The 20,765-nt window shown below is 41.3% G+C and overlaps 1 protein-coding gene across 8 annotated transcripts in view; it reads left to right on the top strand.

The window, feature by feature from the left end:
• The window catches only part of TRIO (trio Rho guanine nucleotide exchange factor), a 263,757-nt gene that overhangs the window by 159,813 nt on the left and 83,179 nt on the right, over nucleotides 1–20,765 (top strand). For all 8 annotated transcript variants that reach the window (XM_081014562.1, XM_081014564.1, XM_081014565.1 and 5 more), the window contains exons 24-33: nucleotides 153–219; nucleotides 832–941; nucleotides 2,599–2,668; nucleotides 3,394–3,483; nucleotides 6,391–6,483; nucleotides 11,855–11,966; nucleotides 14,137–14,327; nucleotides 16,829–16,930; nucleotides 17,900–18,042; nucleotides 19,340–19,439. In XM_081014562.1, the coding sequence (XP_080870688.1) occupies nucleotides 153–219; nucleotides 832–941; nucleotides 2,599–2,668; nucleotides 3,394–3,483; nucleotides 6,391–6,483; nucleotides 11,855–11,966; nucleotides 14,137–14,327; nucleotides 16,829–16,930; nucleotides 17,900–18,042; nucleotides 19,340–19,439 (1,078 nt within the window). The remainder of the gene's footprint in view (nucleotides 1–152; nucleotides 220–831; nucleotides 942–2,598; nucleotides 2,669–3,393; nucleotides 3,484–6,390; nucleotides 6,484–11,854; nucleotides 11,967–14,136; nucleotides 14,328–16,828; nucleotides 16,931–17,899; nucleotides 18,043–19,339; nucleotides 19,440–20,765) is intronic.

The following is a 20,765-nucleotide window of genomic DNA, read 5'->3' as shown; positions in this document are numbered from 1 at the left end:
ACAAATAAACTCCTCCCTCCCCCCCTTATAATTACTTTGTGTGCTGGACTTCTGTCCTGCTATTCCTATTCACAATAGAAAGCAATGGTGAATCAAGAGGAGAGTGATGTGTGACAATTCCAGCACACTGATGTTTCCTTTCTGTTTCAAAGGTTCATTATGGCTGAGCTTATCCAGACAGAGAAGGCTTATGTGAGAGATCTCCGGGAGTGTTTGGATGTAAGTGTGTGACCATGTGTTGTGGGTCTCACGTAGAACTTTTGCAAACTGTAGAACTGAAGGGCCAATTCAACAGAATTGTACTAGGCAGCCATTGCAGACTTGACCAGCGTCTTGTTTTGCTGCTGCAAAACTCCCATGTTAGCTGGACATGGGCACAGTTTGTTTACACTTTTTATTTTTTATTTTTGGGGAGCAATCACAGTGAGCGGACTGCTGCCTTTGTTTACGCTTTGGTGTTTCCTATAAAAGAGATGATCCTCTGCTAATGCTTCCATTATGTGTATCGCACATTCGAGAGCTGGCTCATTCTCTTTGAGCAGAAATGCCTGTTCATTGCTAAAACCAGAGAGGAATCATATTCCCGTTGTAGCTATTGCAATGCTTGGATTTTAAACTCTATGACTTCATGTATACCATGAAGTATTTTGCCTATGGTTAGAATTTCATTTGTATCAAACCAGACCAGAGTTTACAATAAAAGCTAAAGTGGCCACACATTACAAATATTGGTGTGATCTTGTATATCTCAGTTTTGGAAAGGTTGCTTTTTGAGTTGTTACCCTCGAGCAAATTCACAGTTCACCCTTTTTGTCTTGTGCTTTTGACCAGACATATCTATGGGAAATAACAAGTGGCGTTGAAGAGATCCCACCTGGTATTGTCAATAAGGAACATATTATCTTCGGAAACATGCAGGAAATCTATGAATTCCATAATAAGTGAGTATGAAGACCTGATGTCAGTAAAGACTGACTTAATGCATTTCTCACACTTGTAAAGAAATATATGGTTGTTATTTGCCTGTAAATATACCGAGAGAGTACGTAGCTACAATGGGTGAATCTTCAGTTCCTGTGGCACCCACTTTTTGTTAAACAGCTGGTTAAAATAGACTTTAAATCTCTAGGCCAGAACAAAAGTGCAAAATGCCAGGTGGTTCAGTCTGGTAGAGAATGAGATATTCTGTATTTCTTTTTCTTAGCAGATCTGCATAGTCCATAAACGAACGAGTATGACATTTCATTTTTCATTTATGGGGTGATAGCTGCAGAAAGCTCTTTTCAGATATCAGTAATGGTGAACTTGCCATAATTGGAGCGCACAGCCTGAATTCAGGATTTGTATGAAGCTTCATACTCAATAGAGGTGCAGAACAAAGAGTATTTGCCAGGGAGGTGGGGATATAACTGCACCACAGTGCACAAAAACCACGCCTAGGCCTCCTGTTAACAAGAGGCCAGTATCACCTGCTGGGAGGAGTTCAGAAATGCTAGTGCATTGAGTTGACAAAACGATGTTGCTTTTCTGTTTTTTAAAAAACATTCTCACAATTTCTGAAATGCTGCCCTGAACATAAGAACAAATACCAACCGGGCCTTGCAAGCAAAGAAGTCATCTGATGCACACTTGTGTGGCGGAGGAGCCCTATTTTATGCAAGATTTATCTGCGCAAACTGGAAGGTCAGGAGGTCCTCTGTATGTTTGGAATGGTGGGCACCAGAAACAAGCTCTGGGCCACCCAGTTCTCTTGCCCTCCTGCACCTTTTAAGGAGTGACGTTCAGATCTCAATGTGACCTGTGTGGAGACCTCTGCTCCGTGTGGACATATACACAGATTTGGGGCTGTCTGTAGGCCCTTTCTTGGCTCCTCAGTATGCTACCCAGGATTATAGCCAAACCAGTTCTGAGTATGTAACTAGGAGTCTGTCATTTACTCATCTTCACTGTTGTGCTTGAAACTAGATCAGGATGGGAGATACAGTGGTATCTCTGGTTACTAACTTAATTCGTTCCGGAGGTCTGTTCTTAACCTGAAACCGTTCTTAACCTGAGGTACCACTTTAGCTAATGGGGCCTCCCACTCGATTTTTGTTCTCATCCTGAGGTAAAGTTCTTAACCCGAGGTACTGTAACCCAAGGTGTTTGTAACCTGAGGTACCACTGTATATTAATTGGGTTTCCACAGTGCGCCATAATTTCTAACTCTGTTATAACGCACTGTGTGTTCAAGGCCCAATTGGGGGCAGCTTGAGTTAGCCCTTCGTGGTAGAGTAGAAGTGGGTTTTATGAAGTTTGGCTGCTGCTGTCGTCACACCTTTCCTGTAACGTGTTGATTGTGTGGTCCAATCAAAGTAAAGCAATTTCGAAGTTGCATTTAGTTCTGTGAGGGAATCCGTAGCATGTAGCATCCTTTTATTTCTTCTGTTACTATTAGTCGAACGTAAATACTTCAGCTGAAACTGGATTTTACAGATAGTTTTTCACAGGTATATGTACGTATATGTTTATGGTCACTACTTAAGATTTTTGGGTATCCTAATGAAAATCTGGCAAGGGCTTTGAAAATAATTTTGTCGCTTTGTTGTTGTTTTACAGCATATTCCTGAAAGAGCTAGAAAAATATGAGCAGCTTCCTGAAGATGTTGGTCACTGTTTCGTCACTTGGGTAAGAGAGCTGGTTTTTTCTATAGCAAATAATCAGTTGTGTGTGTGTGTGTGTGTGTGTGAGAGAGAGAGAGAGAGAGAGAGAGAGAGAGAGAGGTGTTGTTAAAAAAACAACAGCCCTCTGTACATGTGACACCACTGTCCTGAAAAAGAAATTAAGTCAGATTCAGAGACATTTTATGAGAAGCTGAAGACTAATGGGGTCCATCAGCTCTATAAAGAGCCAACTTAATTTTTTTCTGCCATTTATTTCTATTGATTTTTCAAATTACTACAAATAATAGCCAAATTGATACAATCTAAAGAGCCAACTCTAAATGATGTTGGGGCATAGAAAATGGTTTGCAGAATGCGAATAAGAATTCTGTGTTTCAGTTTTAAAGAATACAAAGAGGCATAAAACAGGATCAAAATGCAACAATGTTAAAATGAAATTAAGGCAACTCATGGTGGATCCTTTGGATTTATTGATGCAGAACAGATTCATGGTTAGAATCTTTAACTGCTAGACGAACACACGTTTGTTAATAACATCTGAATGGATGAGTGTCAGAGGGCCTGCTTCAGTTTTAACTTTATATTCTGACTTTTCTTTCCTCTTTAATTGCTCTTGCAAGTTTCCTTATCCAGCTGAGTAGGATAAGAAAGTGATCCTTTGCAAGATAAAGTTTGAATCAGATGTAACGTTTGGAAGAAAACGCTCAAAATTTGTTTGTGTTTTTGCAGGCAGATAAGTTCCAGATGTATGTGACTTACTGCAAGAACAAACCAGACTCTACGCAGTTGATACTGGAACACGCAGGTTCTTATTTTGATGTAAGTACCAGGACCCTTGTGCTTGAATTAAATCTCTCGCCCTTTTGAAAGTACAGTGGTACCTTGGTTTACGAACTTAATCCGTTCCAGAAGTCCGTTCTTAAACCAAAGCGTTCTTAAACTAAGGTGTGCTTTCCCATAGCAGCAGGGGACTCAATTTGCAAATAGAACACACTCAACAGGAAGCGAAACATGTTCTGCTTCCAAGGCAAAGTTCACAAACCAAAACACTTCCTTCCGGTTTTTCAGCGTTCTTATTCCAAGTTGTTCATAAACTAAGCTGTTCGTAAACCAAGGTACCACTTTATGTTTATGAATGAGACACCTCTGTGTCCCCATGTTTGTGTGTGTGGTTTTTAGACAGAAGTTCATAATGAGTTGAGCAATATCCTATTAGTTGTTGTTCATTTTTTAAAGTTACCAGCCTGCAGACTTTGTGATGCCTCGTCGAAAGGGGTGCTGCTATTATATTGTAAAGTTATTTAGCAACCATCAGCCACAGAACTTCTCTGTGAGTGGAATTATAAACTGCCCTGTGGTCATTCTATCCTGGACATTTTAAAATAAAATAAAAACAACTCAGCAAGAATATAATCAGTGTCCCTAGTTGTGTACACACACACACACACACACACAAATATCAATATGCTGTTATTTCAACAGCTGGAGCAGAAATTGCTTTTAAAATACGGTGCTTTGTTCCTCTTTGAAACCATCAACTGTATTGTGCTTGTAGGATTTGCAGAAATAGGACAAGGCGCAGTATATCTCTGCCAGGCATAAGTGAAAGACGAAATATGCTTCTGGAAGCACAAACGGCTCAGGAATACATATAGGGGCTTAAAACATTATATTCTGAGTATTATAACTTAGTCTAGCTGGTATAGAGTGAACAGATCACTATATTAAAAACCCCTACCAGTGTGTTGTATAAAGAGTAGTGAAGAATAAACACACATTTTAAAAAGGCATAGGATGTTAATCGGATCAACCATGGTAAAGTAAAGGTAAAGGGACCCCTGACCATTAGGTCCAGTCGTGACCGACTCTGGGGTTGCGGCGCTCATCTCGCTTTATTGGCTGACGAAGCCGGCGTACAGCTTCCGGGTCATGTGGCCAGCATGACTAAGCCGCTTCTGGAGAACCAGAGCAGCGCACGGAAACGCCGTTTACCTTCCTGCCGGAGCGGTACCTATTGATCTACTTGCACTTTGACATGCTTTCGAACTGCTAGGTTGGCAGGAGCAGGGACCAAGCAACGGAGGCTCACCCCGTTGCGGGGATTCGAACCACCGACCTTCTGATCGGCAAGTCCTAGGCTCTGTGGTTTAACCCACAGCGCCACCCACGTCCCTAGATCAACCAAAGACCTGGTTAAAAAGGAACGTTTTTGGCTGGCGCTGAAAGGTGTATAGTGAAGGCGCCAGGCGAACTTCCCTGGGGAAAGCATTCCACAAATGAGGAGCCACTGCAGAAAAGGCCCTTCTTGTGTTGCCACCCTCCGGACCTCTTGTGGAGGAGGCACATGAAAAACGGCCTCAGAAGATGATCTCAGGGTCCGGTTAGGTTCATATGGAAGCAAACTTGGGTGGTCAAGTGCCTATTACTTTGGACATAAAATGGCTCCACCCACATATAAGGTAACAGTAGCTCCTTAAGTATGCAGAAATGTGTTCGTTTTTAAATTAAAAGCAAAGGAGCAGGTGGGATGGACCCTAGAAGCCCAGTGATGGTCTTCAGAAAGTATGCAATGGCACCAAGAAGGGAAGTTCTTGAATTGTTTTGTTTCAGCCCCCAAGAATTTAATACCATCTTACAGGCTTCCCACTGTGAGAACAGGATGCTAGACTAAATGGACTTCAGACTTCACATGGGCACTTCTCTAAATGCAACCCACCACATTCATGCTTTATTCTATTTGTTTTTGAAACTCGTAGCTCCCTCTGCTGGCTTTCAGGGTCTTCTAAAAGAAAAGAAAAATGTCCTCTCTGGTACAATAAGCAGTCCTTAAAACGGCAGATTGCACTCATAGGCCGTCGCCCTCCTATCCAACTCCCAATGTTCCCATTTCTGCAACCAGAATAAATACTGTAGAGGAATGGTTGATTATAGTTTCCTTGGAATGGATGAGAATACGATGCGGCATGTAAATAAAATTAGTAAGCGTGCAGCTGGATGTTGGATTTGGTATATCGTATTTTGTGTGCGTTTTCTTTAGGCATGTGCGTGCTTAAAAAAATTACTTCATTAAAAAGGAATTAAAAGGAAGGTAGTCAAGGAGCTTACAACACCAAAGATAGAGACTGCAGGGTACCAAGAGAGGAAGGGGCTTTTGGGGAAAGAATCTGAAAACTCATGCTAGGTTCTCATCATAACTGCAACACGTCTGAACATTTCTGTGTTATGCTGATGAAAAGCAAGTAACACTTGCCTTCTGTTAACACTACCCAACTTTCATGACATTGCACTATTAATATATTTTTTATTATTATTATTTTATTTGTAATCCTCCCAGCTGATTAGGTTGGCCCAGCCAACACTCTAACTCCTCCAAGAGCTCTTTGTATTATTTTTTTAGTTGCCTCTGTCTTTTCTCATCCTGCTCGTGGTGGGTATTCTAGCAAATAACGCTCTTCATAATGAGTGGCTTACTTGTCAGCTATAGTTCTGTTTTGTGTGAAAGAGGTTACAGTCCTGTGCGCACTTGGATAACCCCGATGGAACTTAGTGGTACTTGCTTGTAACTAAACAAATGTTGACTCCACCTAAAAATTGTAAACGGACTTCGGATCTCATAATACAGATGCATAACTACTGCAAGATCTGCTCTCATTCTTGAAACAGAGAATGTTGCAGCAAACTTTCTAAGTTGGCTACTACTCTCATATATTTTTCTTTCCAACACAGGAGATACAGCAGAGGCATGGGCTAGCCAATTCACTCTCCTCATACCTTATTAAACCTGTCCAGCGGATAACAAAATATCAGCTTCTTCTAAAGGTAAGCACCATTTTCTTATTGGCATAGCCCCCAGATGTGTGGGTGGGTACCTTTTACACTCAAAAAGATGCTGCTTCAAACATCTTATGTATTTGAGTGTGGATATTGAGGTACAAAATAGGCTTATTGTGTCAGTTATGAAGGACATAAATCCTTTACTCTTTGAAAAAAGGGGGGGTTGTTGGCAGCAGAGATTGCTGGAATATCTGGGGTTGATCTTGAAACTCTGTTGCAATAGAATATTTTACTTGGAATCTGAAAAGGAAAATAGTCACTTGATCGCCCAGTTTAAAATGCTTCATAATTCAATGTGATACACATAATTGGTGATAAGTTGTCATAGGGTTCTTTCAGAAATCACATTTCTAAATTGCACCTTCAGTCTACACTTCATGCAGGCAACACAATTGCTACAACATGCACAGCAGTGCAGTTCTACATCTTGTACATGAATCCAGGATACCTGTGCAAACAGTGTATGCATGTATGTCTTCTATAGGTTATGTACTGCAAGAGCGCACACTTAATTTGGCACCTATATTTACCGCTTCACGTTTTGCGAATGTTTGATGGGATGTACCAGGGAAAAAATAGCGGTGACATTTGCCATGTGAAGCATGTGTTCTGTGCTAAGTGGATTTTCAGGACCACGTTTTGATTTAGGTTTTTAATGGCATTCAATTAAATGTTTTTAAATAATATATAACTTTTTTTAAAAGCATAAGTGTTTGGGGATGAGGAAGATTAAAAGTCCTAAATGAATAAATGAGGAGCTTCAATCCCATGCAGTTGTACTTTGGTTGCATTCTGACCCAAAGGGCCCCACTTGAAGCAATTTACAGCAAACCATAAAATACAAATTTAAAACGATAGTAAACAGCATAAAACGTTCAGCAGCACAAAAACAAAACCATCAGTGGGCAGAGAGCCAGACAAGGATCTGATCAGAGCAAACAGACCATTGAATCCCCGTTTGAACTTCCTGAAAGATGCTTGATGAGCTTCTGGGGGGAGGAATTCCCAGAAAGCCCCACCCCCCATGCCGCCCTAGCAGATCCTGTCCCTAAGAGCTTAGTAGGCAGGGAGAATCAGATAGGAGCAGGTGGTGCTTTAAATACCGCAGCCCAAAACCATTTAGGACTTTAAAGGTGACATCCAACACTTTTGAATTTGTCTCAGAAACAAGCCAGGAACCAAGGCAGATCAAATAATGTCAGAGTGATGTGCCTTTGGCATCTAGTGTCCTCACCAGCTTCAGTCTCCAGCACTCTTCATAGGCAGCCCCATGTGAAGAGCATTGCAGTAGTCCAGCCTAGATGTGGCAGCGAGTGCAGACATCTGATCTCCATTTGGGGCATAGTCTGTCACCCCCTTTTAACATATGCCGATCAGCATGGTTATATTGACCCCCGAGGCTGCTCCCACACTGGCCAGTGTGAACATTTTCCTAGCCATGCAGCTCCTCTTATTACAGTCATACCTTGGAAGTTGAACGGAATCCGTTCTAGAAGTCCCGTTCGACTTTCAAAACATTCGGAAACCAAAGCGTGGCTTCTGATTGGCTGCAGTAAGCTCCTGCAGCCAATCGGAAGCTGCGGAAGCCCTGGCGGACATTCAGCTTCCAAAAACAGTTCCAGGTTTGTGGCGTTCAGAAACCAAAATGTTCGAGAACTAAGCTGTTTGAAAACCAAGGTACGACTGTATAGTGTTTTGGGCATACAGGGCAAAGGACCCATATTTTCAGACATGAGGCTAAACAAGCTGCTAAATGAATTTCACACGTTGTTGTTGTTTTAAAAAATTGTATACTGCCCTATATCCATGGTCTTGGGGCAGTTCACAATATACGAAGCACAAAATACAAAATAAAAATAATCAAAACAATAGAACAGTACTGATGTATACACACTTATAAACAACGTAAAGGTAAAGGTAAAGGGACCCCTGACCATTAGGTCCAGTCGTAACCAACTCTGGGGTTGCGGCGTTCATCTCACTTTATTGGCCGAGCGAGCCGGCATACAGCTTCCGGGTCATGTGGCCAGCATGACTAAGCCGCTTCTGGCAAACCAGAACAGCGCATGGAATGCCGTTTACCTTCCTGCCGGAGCGGTACCTATTTATCTACTTGCACTTTGACGTTCTTTCGAACTGCTAGGTTAGCAGGAGCAGGGACCGAGCAATGGGAGCTCACCCTGTTGTGGGGATTCGAACCGCCGACCTTCTGATCGGCAAGTCCTAGGCTCTGTGGTTTAACCCACAGCACCACCTGCGTCCCTTATAAACAACATACTCCCCAATAAAAGCCCCTAAACAATACTCCAGCCCACGGATGGAAAAATCTAAATTAACATATAGCATTTAACAACAATTTAAAACAACCCAACCCTCCAATTAAAACAGCACCCACGCAAGTTAAATCCTCATCCCTGTTAAAACAGTAATTTTAACACAAAGGCGCTGGCCCCACACCCTTGTTCCACCCTCGAAGTGCTGCCACCACAGAGACGACGCTCTTTGGTGTTTCCCCTTTGGCGGCGACGGCCCCACCAGGAAGTTTTTACTTGGAAAGCAGCCACAGAAAAGTCAGTTACTGTGTCAGTCAATTCATGCAAGGAGCGCCTTGCTTGACAAGGTTTCCTTTGGTTTGTGGAGTCGTCGGGAGGAAAAGTAAAGGAAGAACTGGGGTTCATCCCAACTGGCCTGAGCGTACAAAATCGAAAGGAAAAGTGTCCTTGTTTGGCTCCTCTTGCTGCCTGGACAAATCAGTGCGCCTAATAAAATCTAGAATATGTAATTGGAGACAATTGCTTTGCATATGCGTTACTGCTCTTGCTTATTCACAGGCACTTCACTTTATTCATAAATTAAGTCTTGTTATTTGCTTACAGTCTTGCCCCCACCTCTCTTTCGTGGTTTTAATTAAACATGTTGCTTCCCTTCCCTTGCATCCCTCCTTCCTCTGTGTAGTCAGCAGCAGAGAGGGATCCCGTCTTTCCAGTATGCTTCAGAGAGCAAGGTTACTGCGCACCTGCTCAGCAGAGTGTCCAGGGACCCAAAATCCATTAAAAGCAATTAAAGGAGGTCTGGCAGATGGTAGAACTTGCGTATGAATAACTAGGCAAGAGACTTGAGAGCCTGCCCATGAATGAAATTGTCTACCAAATGAAATCTGTGACATCCAAGCAACTTTTCTGTATTGTATTAGATGCACTTAATCCATCTCCTTTGGATCCTTTTCAAGTGTCACAGTGCGGGGGACGACCCCAAAGTAATCTAGTTTTTTTCTGGAATACATTAATAGCCCTTTGAGAAACCTCAGGCATTCTTTATACTGAAAGGCTAAGGTGCTGTTTGCTGAAGTTTTTACACTAGCCTCTTAGATAAAAGCAGTGGGGCTTGTTTATAATTACCGTATTTTTCGCTCTATAAGACGCACCAGACCACAAGACACACCTAGTTTGGGGAGGAGGAAAACAAGAAAAAAAATATTCTGAATCTCAGAAGCCAGAACAGCAAGAGGGATCCCTGTGCAGTGAAAGCAGCAATCCCTCTTGCTGTTCTGGCTTCTGGGATAGCTGTGCAACCTGCATTCGCTCCATAAGATGCACACACATTTCCCCCTATTTTTAGGAGGGAAAAAGTGAGTCTTATAGAGCAAAAAATACGGTAAGTGATGGGGCAGAATTATAAATGTGGGGAGAAATTCAGACCCGTGGTATAGTTGAGTAATTTGAAGACTTCAGGCTTAATGTCCGCGTGTATTTATTTATTTATTGGAGAGGGCTTTTTAGATGGCAGTGGGTATCGCTTTGCTTGCTTAAAAACATGGTAAGATAACCCTGCTGTGCTTTCTGTTCCCTGCTTCTTCCATTGAGTAAGTGGGGTCCTGAACTTCTGCCCCACAGTCCTGCTCCAACAGCACCACTGCTTCACACATTGATTTCCTGACATCTAATGCTCCTCTCCATCTGGTCGAATCAGGGTCAAGCTCAAATCCCTTTGGGACTGACCCCCCAATTTCTGACCACAGAGCCAGTCTTACCTGCCACTGCTTTTTTCCTAACTTTTTGAGACACTTGGGGTGTTGGCAAAGCATGCTGATACCCAGGCTCTGAGTTCTGGGAATGTGGTTATATGCTCATAAATAGCATTCATGCAAAGCCATGCCAGTAGCGTAACATTGCCCCATCCTGCTGTTCTCCATTTCCCCAGTAATTTGGGGAACAGCGGAGATCGCATTGGGCTCTGCAGTAGGGACCTGATATGCTCCAGGTCTTCTTTGGAGAGTAGGTGAGTTTTCAGTTGTCTGACATTCAGAAAGGCAGTCTGTGCTTCCTGAATTATTTCCAAAGGGTACTGGGGGCAGTGTTTGTATATAAAGCCGCTGACTTTTGTGCCACAGTTCCCCCCCCCCTGAAGTTTCCCCTTTTGTGACAGTTCTCAGGTGCTAACAAGCTTTACTGTTGGTTTTTGTGAAAGGAATACAGTGGTACCTCCGGTTAAGTACTTAATTCGTTCCGGAGGTCCATTCTTAACCTGAAACTGTTCTTAACCTGAAGCACCACTTTAGCTAATGGGGCCTCCTGCTGCCGCCACGCCGCCAGAGCACAATTTCTGTTCTCATCCTGAAGCAAAGTTCTTAACCTGAAGCACTATTTCTGGGTTAGTGGAGTCTGTAACCTGAAGCGTATATAACCTGAAGTGTATGTAACCCGAGGTACCACTGTAGCGGGAGAACAGAGTTTCCAATACTTAAGACTGTTTCTTAGCCTCCTCTGAAACCCTGGACATTGTGACCTATGGAGATGAGCCATAGCTGAGCAAAAGTGCATGCTTTGCACTGATAAGATCCCACATTTGAACACTCATATTTCCAGTTAAAAGCTCTTGGGTTACTTCCACTGGGAAGGATCTCTGCCTTGAGGTTCTGTACAGTCACTACCAATCAGAGTAGACTGACTGACAGCATCACAATTGGGGATTGTGATTCCATCTGACATCAGACAATCTCCATCCCCTGAAGGTTTCAAATGGGCCTTGAAGATTTTAGTATAGCCTTTAGCAGCTTATTTTATCTTGAGTTTCAGAGCCAGTATTTTCACCTGATTTTGCTAATTTTATGTTATGCTAGATCAGTGTTCGTCCTCTTGTCGTATAATAATGTTCTGAAATCTGTTTTGAGATTCACATGGTGGAGTTTTTTGTATTATTTATTGAGGCTTGAGTTGTATTCTGTTGTATGTTTGATCTGCGGCTTGTAAACCACTTTGGGAATAATTTTTCTTTGAAAAGCAGTATACAGATTTGTAAAAACAGAGAGATCCAAGCGTGATAAGCACTGTAATAAATGATTCTGTTGTCTTTGCAGGAGCTGCTCACCTGCTGTGAGGAAGGTAAAGGAGAAATTAAAGACGGCTTAGAAGTGATGCTAAGTGTGCCAAAGCGAGCAAACGATGCCATGCATCTCAGCATGCTGGAAGGTAGGATTCAGGGCATTCACTTTGCTCTGTGAAAACTTATTTCTAAGAACTCAACAGCAGCTCTGGGTAAACACCTATTTACATGACAGCCTGTGGCAAGCAAAAATCACCTCCAGGTGACCAGGGAAGGTTTTGTAACCTGGAACACAGCTTTAGAAATTGTGATTGCCATTGCTCCAACCACACTGAAATAGTCTGCTGGACCATGAGGTTCCACTTCCACAGTCTGTGTTCAGGTTGTTCATACATTGGTAATAAGGAAGGCCTTTTTATTGTACAACTCATTTCTTACCAGTAGAGGGATACGCAACCGGATAATAGAGATCAGGCCCATGGTGAAATCACTAAGCAGCCAATTTGTGGCACACAGTCCATTTATATTCAAACAGCATCTTGGTTGTGGTAGAATCATCGCCATATTACTACTTTGAGGTGAATTTTGAGGGTTCTGCGGAGGAGAAATTTATGTAGGCATTTCATTGGTCAATTAAAATATTTGTTATAAGTATCAAAAATGTGTGTGATTGCTGCTTTTTTCATCTTTTACAATGACAACAAGTTGAAGGGTTCTGTCTTTAATAACATACCTGGTCAATGCTTTCTAGAATATTTCATCTTAAATCTTTATCTTGACCTTCCCATAACTTGAGTTCCTGCTTAAAAGATGTCACATGTTCAGTTTTTTAAAAAAAAACAAAACTGATGGCCTCTGATTGAAAAACCAAGTTTCGCAGTTACATTTTATGTGAATTATGTCTGTCTGCATGCTTAGTTTTTTGAAAGTTTTTTTAGTTCAAGATTGAACTTTTTTGGAAACCTTTTCCTCAATAAACAATCACTTCCCTAAGTAAACCTTTTATTCTTGCTTTCATGGTCTGTCACTTTGCACAGTTTCTAAACCCTGAGTAATTCATATCAGTAGTGGTTTGTGAGGCCTTTACTACCACATATTTAAGCAGAAATGTTGCAGTGACCATGAAGTCTAGCATTAGTAGTTGCCTTGTCAGGAAGCATGTGGGCAGGCTTTATGGAATATTCCAATATTTCTTTTACACAGGTCAGCCTTTTAAACAAGCTCTGTTGAACATTTGCATAGTTGACATGTTGACATCTCAAGTGAAAGCATTTCCTTTTAGGAGCTGATTTCTACGGCTCCAAATCCATCTGTTGATACTTGTGTCCTTTGATGGATTATATAATAGACTTTATTAAAGTGAACAGTTCCTTACTACCATATACATACATTTTCAGTTTGGCGAGGCAGGGATGGAAGTGATGGAAATTGTGTTTCACTATTTCAAGCCGGTTCTGTCTTTGGTTGATGCTCTTTGGAAAGTATAAAAAGCTTCATCCACGTTAAACCATTGGCTTGTGTCTTTACTGCGGACTGAATACCTTTTATATGGAGCTAATAAATGAAAGCATCTCCCACTTAATAATAGGGAATGAACTTTTAAGTAATCATGATTTATTCCCCTTGTTTTCACAACTCCTTTGTGGGTTTGTAAATTCAAGGTAGCAGCTACATTCCAAATGGCTATTTGGGAGACACTAGTTTTAAGAACTGCTACATGAAGCCATATTAGCTTTTCTAAAGAGGCATTGTATTTATGCATGCAGTCCATCCCTCGCAGGTTGAAATAAAGCACAATTTTGGAAGTTCTGGAACCATTTTTGGTTGAGAATCAGTTGAGTCAAAACTGTTATTAGAAATTTCTGTTGCAAAGTAGCTTGTAATCATGGTTTTTTTTGGGGGGGGGAGAGACAACTTCAATGAAGTTTTGCAAAATGGAAATATTGTTTAGTGCGAAATTAAATGCTAAATAATACATTAAAATATGTTGGTAGCTTTACTGAGTACTTACGAGACTGTAACAAAGTATTAAGGCAGGGGACTTCCAATTTTGCATTTTCAGGAAAACCCTTGCAAGGACATGTTGATTATGTAGATTAGTTATCTTAGAGGTACGTAGCTTGTCCATCATTACTAACCTTGTCATGGGGGGTGCATTAAAGGCTTCTGAGGAAGTCCAGTGGTTTCCCAGAACTAGTTCAAAAACTGCTAAGGTAAGAGAGTGTAGGAAGCTTTGTCACTAAAATAGAGCTTTTTGGCTCCCCATCAGCCTCCGTTTCTCTTTGCTTCTTTCAACTATTCCAACTTTCTTTCTAGGTTTTGATGAGAACATTGAATCTCAGGGGGAGCTTATCCTTCAGGAATCCTTCCAAGTGTGGGACCCCAAAACTCTCATTCGTAAAGGTCGCGAGAGGCACCTTTTCCTCTTTGAGATGTCGCTGGTCTTCAGTAAAGAAGTGAAGGACTCCAGTGGGAGAAGCAAATACATCTACAAGAGCAAATTGTTTGTAAGTTTGAAGCGAAAACCCAGCCAAATCTAGTTATTAACGACAAGCAGATGGGCTCGGATGTTGCAACCGTGCGGAGCTTTTCGGTATAGTCACTACTCTTCCAGGCTTTCCTTCGAGGCTGGAGAAAGGAAAAGAGCCATTTGAAGGTTAACTGTTTGCTGTAATAGGGCCATACTATTTGGCAGCTGTAGGGAAAATGACAAATCTTGCAAAGCCAAGGGGAAAGATAGCTGAAGGAGCACAGATCCATTTCAGAGGCCTCATTCTCTGCACATCGCTGACACGGACTGGCTGGCCCAGTTGCTAGCCAAACACTTGGTTGGGGCCGCTCAAAGCCTGGCCAATTAACTTCAATCTTCATTATTCCACTTTTGAAGCTCAGACACATGGTGCTCTCCAGACGCCATTTTGCCTCTAAAGAATCAACAGCTTTTTAAGGAAAAACAGATCTGAGGCAGGAGTGTGCTCACTTGAAAACCACAGCAGGGCATTTCAATTTACCAGTCTTATAATAGCCAACTAGTAATCGCAGACCCAGCTCCTGGGATTGGGTGGAGGGATGGATGTGAGAAGAACTCAGGCAAAAGCTGTAGGAAGTTAATTATTTGCAGTCTTCTCTAATGGACTGATGTGGAAAGAGAGTGGCTTCTGGTTTTCTCCTTTTTTGCAGATCAAGTGAGAAAATTGGGTATTTTAGGGTCTTTCTTTCTCTCCTCATCTAATGAAGTGAAAAGCTTTCCAAGTTCCCAAAGCCAAATAACAATTCTTCCTTTGTGGAAATCATCAGTTTTGCAGATCCAAGGCAGACGTCTATTAAGAGCTGCATTAGTTCTTCCTTGTGCATTTCTGACAATTCCAACATCAATGACTGCTGGCTTTCAGGGAAAGTCTTTCTCCAATGGCCATTTCAATGCACAGATTCCCCCATGTGGAAAGGCCCTTTAAATGTACCTATTTATAAATGGGTCCTGTATTGTGATTCTTAATTGAGAAGATTGTGGGTGTTGTTCCACATAATTAAAACACCTCAAATTTATTAATAGTTGGATGATTTGGGTAGTACACAGGTATTTTCACAGAGGGTCCCATGGAAAACACATGGTGGTTTATGCCTTTTTATTGCAAAAGGAACTAATATTAGTGTTGGAAGCCAGAATGAGGGAGCTGAAACAGTCACATATGCACCTCCTAGCATGGTTCTACAACTGTGACCTAGAAACAGACCCAACATTAGACAGAAGAATAACTTCAGGGTACAGACTGCCAGTCACGCCAATTTGCCTGAAAGCTTTTGACTGATGCAACCAAACATGATAGCTTTTGTCCTAAACCAGGATTTGACCTAGAGCTTTCAAAGGAAGAGACTCACAAATTTATTCCACTGAACCATATAAAGTGAGAATTATCTACAACCAATTGTCAACTGCAGCATGTCAAGGAACAAAATCCAGACATGTCATCTTTTGGCTTTTGAAATTATTCCAGTGTTCTGCTTTATGTCCAGAATTATTGATAGAGCCTCTCTTTGTCCTATGTAGAGTTAAGATCCTGAACTACTTTATTCTGCAGTATCCTGTTTGACAACTGAAACAGAATGCAGAAAAGAAGTAGAGAAATAAACATTCCTAGAAGGGGGCTACAGAAATCTTCTGAAAATGCCAGCATAATAATAGATCCTTCAGAGTACTGATTGACACCCACTCTCATGAGAGAGAGAAAATACACACTAACAATTTTATAGCTAACTATACCTGTGATCCTAATGCATAACTACTCCTAATAGCATAAGTCCTATTCAGTTCACTAGGGTAAGTGTGTATATGATTGCAGTCTAAACCGAAGCATTTTTGGATAATCTTTGTCCCAGTAATGGATAATCTTTGTCCCAGTAATGACAAAGTAGATGAGAAAGGAAGGTAATTATGGAAGCTTACTATAATACTCAACCTATCATAAAACACCCTATAAATCAGTAACTGACATCACCTGCTCATTCTTTTATCTCAAAGTAGCAGGAATCTGAGATTAGCAATTGGAAATTAATTACTGTCAATCAATACCTGTGTCATGTTTAACGAGCTGTAACTTTCCCAAAATCAGCAACCTCTGTCCATTCAGAGCTTTCAAAAATACAGTAGAATTTTAGCAATTGCTTGGTCAGATCGCAAAATAATTTTTATTTAAGATTATGGCAGAGCAGACATTAGAAATCACTTAAGAAGTATTTAGTGTTCTTGACTAAGCGGGGGAAAGGACAGACTGGCTGGGGAAACTCAGCCAGATGGGCGGGGTATAAATAATAAATTATTATTATATAATTATTATTACTGAAGGTTGGCCATGGAATATGGATAAAATACAGGGCTGTTGTCAACAGGAAACCAGTCAGGGAACAATGGAAGCAATTGTTGTTTGTCTGAAAGGGCATTGACCAGAAGTATGCCTATGACTATTCTAAAAATCTGAATTATGTTCCTCTAATCTCTTCTGATTTGCAGACCTCAGAGCTGGGTGTCACAGAGCACGTGGAAGGTGACCCTTGCAAATTTGCACTCTGGGTTGGTAGGACTCCTACTTCAGACAACAAAATTGTACTAAAGGTAACTGTGGGTGTGCAGATACTCTTTAAGTGTGTGAAATTATTTTTCAATAACTGTCCCCCCTTCATCCGGCCTGCAGAGCACATTACCAACAGTTCTGAGCCTTACACATGAATTCGGGGTTCAGAAAGATGGCTTCGAGAGGAAAAGAGCAAGCAGTTGAAATGTCCTGCTGCATTATGGTTTAACTGTCATTGAAATTCTACTCAACATTGATCCATAGCAGATTCCAATGTATAGTTAGCAGAGTAAAAACTTCAGCATGTTGCAGGATTCCCCAAAAATAGACCAGAGGCAATTGATATTTCATCCAGCAGAGCTTTACTGCTACTGAAGGCAGATGAACATAATGGTCACAAATCCAGTACATTCAGGATTGGCACTGTCCATAAGAAAACCAGTTGCAGCAGACTTAACTTAAGCTTACAATAACTTACAATAAGTCTAAACCTTAACACTAAGCATACTATGTGCAGAACAACACGCCAGAAGGAAAGAGATAGAAAGAGTGAAAACAGGACACCTTCTGGCCTTACTATTATAGTCAGCATGACCTTGACAGAAGAGATAAGATAACCAATTTAAGCCAGCTGTACTCTGCTTCTCTGAAGGAATAACCCAAACATCATGCACCTTCTGCTTGTTTCTTTCACACAGAGAAGCTTCCAGAACACTCTTGAATTAAGTAGAATAAGAAAGATCTCTACACATCAGATCAATACTTTCTGCACTAAGAAATGCAAACTGACATTAACTCTGTGTGCAAACCAGGCAACTGTATGAAGTATAATATGTACATCTCTTTGTCACAACTACTGTAATATAATTAAGAAATGCCATTTTGCAAATATAAACCATGAATACACTACTGTAAATGACACAACCAGGTTTGCTTCATCCCTCCTTCATACATGGAGTTGACTAGTGAAGGTAACATTAAAAAAATAAGTTGCTTATTTTGTCTTAAAGGCCTCCAGTATTGAAAACAAGCAAGACTGGATCAAGCACATCAGAGAAGTAATACAGGAAAGAACAATTCATCTCAAGGGAGCTTTAAAAGAGCCAATTCATATCCCCAAAACTGCACCAACAACAAAACAGAAAGGAAGAAGGTTAGTAACTGCAGAGAATGTCAAGGTATACACTTCCAGCCTGTCATTCATGATATTTGTCTCAAATGTATGTAAGGCTGAGCTCTTTGGGAAACATGTTTTTTTTTTTTTATGTTGCTAGTTAGATCTCAGTACTGAACTGTAAGTTCTTCAAATAATTACACAGCACAGAAACTTGAGCACATGCATTATTTTGTTGTATGTTATTCAGACCCTTATTTTAAAAGTTGCTGTGCTTGGCTTTTGAAGAAGTTGACACATGTCAGATGTACTAAACAAACAAGCAAGCAAGCAAGCTGCTGACACTGTACTGAAATGTATTGTGTAGCAAATTGCAGTCACCAAATGTCTGGCTCCGTAATTTCAGAATGCATAGGTTTAACACATTAGCTCCCTTTATTTTGGAAAGTATTTGGGGAGGGGTTTGAGCGGGGTATGGCTTGAAGAATGTGCATAAATTGTCATACTAAACAGGGAATTTTGTGCATTTCCCAGTTCATAATCTCCTGATATATAGTAGTCAGACTGTGCTAAAAGTGATGGACAAAGGAATTTATTCATTTCATACATGCCAAGATCAGTATACTCTCCAGTGAGCATTGTAAAAACAAAACACCTCCTCCCTTAGGCTCACTATTTGTATGGATTTTCTGTACCTTCATGTGAACTTGCAGTTGATAGTGTTTGTGTACATTCTTTATCCAGTTTGCATTATCCATACATTATATATTAACCACAATCAATTTTAAAGCTAAGTGATGTAACTAAAAGTACAACGGCATGTCTGATTTCCTTCTCTTGGGTTTTGTGTAGCATATTATTGGCCTCCTATTTGAATGTCACGGGACGCGGGTGGCGCTGTGGGTTAAACCACAAAGCCTAGGACTTGCCAATCAAAAGGTTGGTGGTTCGAATCCCCATGACGGGGTGAGCTCCCATTGCTCGGTCCCTGCTCCTGCCAACCTAGCAGTTTGAAAGCACGTCAAAGTGCAAGTAGATAAATAGGTACCGCTCCGGTGGGAAGGTAAACAGTGTTTCCGTGCGCTGCTCTGGTTCGCCAGAAGCGGCTTAGTCATGCTGGCCACATGACCCGGAAGCTGTACGCCGGCTTCCTCGGCCAATAAAGCGAGATGAGCGCCGCAACCCCAGAGTCCGTCACGACTGGACCTAATGGTCAGGGGTGCCTTTACCTTTTACTATTTGAATGTCTGCTTTTGTACATGGAGATGAATATTAACATCACCCTACACAGAAAATGTTTTTCCAGCTAATGACTCTTAACTTCTTATGTTTTTAGAGATGGAGAAGACTTGGATAGTCAAGGAGATGGAAGCAGTCAGCCAGATACGATTTCAATTGCATCACGAACCTCCCAGAATACACTAGACAGCGATAAGGTAAGACAAAAGTATAATTAGGTTTTTGGTAAAAGTTTGCTTATGCCTTTACCCCCCTATAATCATTGGCGAGTGATAGCTGTGACTGCCTTTACATTACCTCTTCATATTTGGGAATCATGCATGGTTTTTTCCTACAGTGGGTCAAAATTCCACATGAATGGGTGCACAGAATTCATAGGCTGAAAATCCGATCTTCATGTACCTAAGAATGGAATTGTATGTTTGCTTTACTTGCTTTTATTTCCTGTTCTTCCTCAAAGTAATGTACAGCTGCTTACATATGGTTCCCAGGTGGTGTGCTGTCCAGACATTGCTCATGGCCCCAACCCTTTAGTTTCAACAGTCAAAAACCGTACAATGGTCTTCACACTAATCCCTGGGCCAAGATAATGATCTGTGCAAAAGGACTCTAGCTACTCATCTTTTAATAGGTCTCGTGGATGCTTTCAGTGCAGCTGTATATAAAATATAAGTGGATATTTTTACATTCCCCAGTAAATCAATTCCTAAGTTTCTCTAGTTTATGGTTTCCTTTTGTTCAGCTTGGGCCTTAACCTAGTACAGTTGTACCTTGTTTTGCGACTGGGATCCGTTCCGGAGCCCCGGACGCTAGACGAAAAGGTCTCACGACAAAGTGCCACTTTGCGCATGCGCGTGGAGCATTTTGCGCTTCTGTGCATGCGCGAGATGCAAACCCAGAAGTAACCCATTCCAGTACTTACCGGTTTGCTGAAGATGTTCGGCGAAATGGACGTTTGACAAGGCGGACTCAAAACGAGGTACCACTGTATGTAAAGTTTTTGGTTTTTTCACAAAGGCATTGTTGAGCGCTTCCATCACCAGAAAGCAACTTTCCTTCTTAGAATTTGCATCAGGGGATGGTTGTCAGAAGCAAAACTTATTTTTCACTATGTAATTGAAAGGTTTGGAGGTGTGGATCAGCTGACCTGATCCACAGCTTTAAAAATATTTACAGGCATTCTCCTCTTCTCTCTGCCCTCCGCAGCTCCCCTGCATACAGAGAGCTAGCTTGAAAAGGGAGAGCTTTGAAGGTGCAGATTTATTTTTTCAGACTGACAGCCAACTCAGTACAGGGTCTTTTCAGCCCACCCATTGCTGGGCAGTCTTACGCCTGAGAAGTAACCTTTCTGCCTTCCAGTATTTTGGCTAATAACACACACAAAAATTAAGATTACTGGTGGGAGCATTTTTATTAAAATTGTGCTGTTCGAATTATGTACAGTTTAATGTTAAATTCAGTGTATTGGACTACTTCTACACAGACTTCTACTGTTTGGCTAATTAATGGCACCCTGCAATTGT

The sequence above is a fragment of the Podarcis pityusensis genome (genome assembly GCF_964106645.2).
Source record: "Podarcis pityusensis genome assembly, chromosome: 7".
Lineage (NCBI taxonomy): Eukaryota > Metazoa > Chordata > Lepidosauria > Squamata > Lacertidae > Podarcis > Podarcis pityusensis.
This window is presented reverse-complemented; position numbering and strand designations above follow the sequence as displayed.